At 42.6% G+C, this 3,861-nt stretch overlaps 1 protein-coding gene across 1 annotated transcript; it reads left to right on the forward strand.

Moving 5' to 3' along the window:
- Window positions 1-2,830: 2,830 nt before the first annotated feature.
- Window positions 2,831-3,328, forward strand: LOC110694940. The gene has a single exon (XM_021872134.1). It carries the CDS (start codon window positions 2,831-2,833, stop codon window positions 3,326-3,328), a length of 498 nt encoding a protein of 165 aa, XP_021727826.1.
- The last annotated feature ends 533 nt before the right edge of the window (window positions 3,329-3,861 follow it).

The raw sequence follows: 3,861 nt of genomic DNA on the forward strand, positions 1-3,861 counted from the left end.
GAGAAGAAAATCAGGAAATTGTTTTGAAATGAAATTGTTTTGTTTGACCGAGATTGTATTGTGACCGTTGGATGTAATTGATCCAACGGTTATAATGAGTCCTCGCATATTATAGAGTTCTCACATAAGGGATGTGGTCTCAATATGATCCCATTTCTACATATATACATGTGTATATATATATATATATATATACATGTATATATATATACACATGTATATATATATATATATATATATATATATATATATATATATATATATATATATATACATGTATATATATACATGTGTATATATATATATATGTATATGTATATATATATATGTATATGTATATATATATATATATATATATATATATATATATGTATATATATAATTGAGATCATTTAAGAACCAAGGTGAATAACGAGAGCTAAGAACTTGTTTAGGGTAAAAATACCCCAACACGCGATCCAATCCTATAGTGACACGCGACTTAGTCAAAGGGCGACACGTGTTCTATAGGAAGATGACACGTGTCAAGAAACATAATGAGCACCTGAAATGAGAGCAAAGGGCCTCCTTACATCAGGAGGCCCAAATCCCAAGAAAATCGGAAAACAGCACCCCTATTTGGTCACGTGCCTACTCCTGATTGCGCCGTCAATCAGAGCACGAAATTCCAGGGCACTAACACTAAAGGGGCACACTTTCATTCCCTTATAAATACCTTAATCATTTATGATGGGAGGGGTGGATTGATACATCATTCAAAGAGCATTGAAAGCTTCAACCTCTCTACTTTCTTTCTCTACATTTATTTCGCTTTTCGATCACTAACTTGATCGTCGGAGGCGAATATTCCGTATATCGGAATATTCGTTATTTTGTAGGCGTCAAAGACCGTCTTGCTATATTCATGATCAGTATCCCAAGGGATTCCAAATAACCCTGAAACATTTGGCGCCATCTGTGGGGATACTCGTCTGAAATGGCTAAAGATGGTCAGACACCCGGTCCTGGTCAGGGCGGGCATGTAGAGAATCTCATTGCTACAATCAATACAAGAGATCCTATGATTGCTTCATTTCATGAGGCTGAGGATCCTTTGGAGTGATTGCTGGTTCCTTGAAGGCCGCCTTGAACAAGCTCCGAAGGGAGCTTGAGAGTATGATCCCTTCTTCTTTAGACAGCCGTCCAGATGGGAAGGAGAAGGTGCTCAAAAGAAAACTCAGAGAAAGGCGGTCAATGCTGAAGATGCTAGGAATACCCTATTCTGACGACATGAAAGGTCACCAAGGGTGCCTCAAACGAACTGGCCGAAGCTCCTTGAGAAAACATAGTCGACTGGGGGCAGACCAAGCAGCCTCAGAAAGAGCTGAATAAGCCGTCCAGACACTAGAGGGATGCGAGAGACTATATCCGGCATAAGTAGCGGGAGCGGGTAATCTACTCGAACACAACCTCCACTCCCACCATGCCGGATGATTTCTCTGACCATACTCTTTCCAAGTATACCAGATCGGCCAAGACCAGCAGAAGTCAAGCTCACCGTACTCCAACCCTAGTTCCTCTAACTCAACCATTTCAATATCAAAATTATGGCACAATTCTACCGCCTGCTCCCCCTCTCTTTGGACAGTACGGGCAATATGGCCAGCCGTACAACCAGGCAGCTTACCTGGGCGGACAGGCCGCACAACCTCAGCCCATTGGTTGGCAAATGCGATTGTTGAATCTTGGTGACAAGACGCCTCCGTTTTCTCAAGAAATTCTCAATTCTCCTCAACCAGCAAAAGTGAAAAATGTACTTGTGGAAGCCTATGATGGTACGAGAAACCCAAAAAAGCACGTCACCTCGTATAGAAACCTGATGTACCTTCAAAATGTGGATGATGCCACATAGTGCAAATGCTTCCCGACCACCCTCAAGGGTGTGGCACAAGACTAATTCAATAGTCTGCCGGCCGGGTGCATCAATTGTTTTACAACTCTCGATCTATTTTTTGTTGGAAACTTCTGCTATAATATACCACCTCGGAAGACTAGTCTTAACTTGGAAACCATTGTCCAAGGAAAGAAAGAGGGGTTGCGCTCGTACGTCTAGAGGTTCAATCAGGAGAAAGCCCAAATTCAGAATCTGTCGGATGAGATGGCCTACTTAGAGTTCCTTTGAGGGTTAAGGCATAATGGATTCAAGTTTGACTTGGTCAGGAAAAAGATTCGGACATACGCATGTGTTCTTCGGGAGGCTGAATCATATATAGAGGCCGCTGATTTTTGTTCCCTTACAAAATCAGAAGAGTCGACCAAGGGGGCCAAGAAGAAACAACCTTCTCGGCAAGACTTGGTCGGCAAAAAGAAATAAGGAAGCAACCAAAGAAAAGGAGTCTGGGTGGCCGACTGCCAACAGAAAAAATCAAAGAAAGTGACGTACGAGCCCCAGTATGAGTACAACAAGGATTGCTATTCAATCTTGATGGAGATCAAAGACAAGTTCGAGTTTGAGAAGTCTCAGCCCTTGAGAGGGCCGACCCAGTACAGAAACAAGAACAAGTACTGTCATTACCATAAAGACGTGGGGCATGACACGAACGACTGTAACCATTTGAAGAGATTACTAGAATAGTTGGCAGAAGATGGCATGCTCAACTCGTTCGTTCTAAAGTCCAAGTTCACCTACTCTCGGACGGACAACAAATCTGAGAAGAAGAAAAACAAAGAGAAAGAAGGTGATGGAAACAACACTGATTCAGGATTTGTGCCCGTTATATCAGGCGGCTTTGCTGTAGGCGGCCCGACAATGAAAGGAATTAAGCAAGATGCTTGGAATTTTTGAAATGTAATGCATACTGAAGGGGTGAAGGTAGAGCCCTTTCCAGAGGTGACGGTCTGCGAGTTAGACCGAGGTCTGATCAAAGCCCCTCACAATGACCTCATGGTGTTCATCTTGAAAGTTGTCAATTTAAAGGTCGGTCGAGTGTTGATAGACATAGGCAGCTCGTCCGATATAATCAACTTAGCTTGTTTGAAAAACTTGAAGTTTCAAGAGGATGCCATCAAGGATATCTCTCATCCGTTGGTCGGGTTTGGTGGGAACATTATTCACCCGGATAGACGGATAGACTTGCCCGTCCGATTTGGTCCAAAGGGAGAGGGAAGGGATATGGTCGTTTGCTTCCTAGTTGTTAAAGAACTTGCAGGCTACAATGTCATCCTTGGCCGCCCCACTTTGACATTAGCTAAGGCAGTAATCGTCCCACATTTAATGCTGATGAAGTTTGAGCAGTTTGATGGGAAGATCATTCAAAGAAATCAGAAGATGGCAAAGGAATGCAATTAGTTGGCGGTGAAGCCAACAACTCGTGGACGGGGAAACACGTCCGAGAAAAATTCCGAAGAAGGATCACTCCAAACATACCAGGTCGGCCAGACGCGCAAGTCAATTAAGAAAGAGCAAGCGTAGCAGTTAATGACCGTCAGCCGGCCAGAATAGTTAAGGCCACAGCTGAAAGGAATGGTGTCCTTCGTACAAGTGTATTATTTTGATAAAGGGTTCGGACTTATTAGAAAGCTAATTATTTCAGTGAGGTCAAGTGATCGGAATGCCTAGCTGGAGGCCGCTTTCGATCAGTAATATTAATGCATAATTAATATTATAGCTTAATCTTGACTGAACCCTTCGGGTTACACCCAATCGAGTAACCGAACAAAAATGACGAATTAATCCAAAGGATTAAATGAGTTAATAGGGAATTACGAACAAGGACGTCGGATTCTGAGCTTAGAGCGTCAAAACCGAGCGTCATGCGTAGAGTCGATTCAACGAATCGAGAAGACGAGAAAATAAGTCAAACAACAAGTCAAGGCATACAG

The sequence above is a fragment of the Chenopodium quinoa genome, unplaced genomic scaffold (genome assembly GCF_001683475.1).
Source record: "Chenopodium quinoa cultivar QQ74 unplaced genomic scaffold, ASM168347v1, whole genome shotgun sequence".
In the NCBI taxonomy this organism is placed as follows: Eukaryota; Viridiplantae; Streptophyta; class Magnoliopsida; order Caryophyllales; family Amaranthaceae; genus Chenopodium; species Chenopodium quinoa.

Bases quoted from the DNA above. Each gene is read 5' to 3' on its own strand.
- LOC110694940 (XM_021872134.1), top strand. From the start codon at position 2,831: ATGCATACTGAAGGGGTGAAGGTAGAGCCCTTTCCAGAGGTGACGGTC.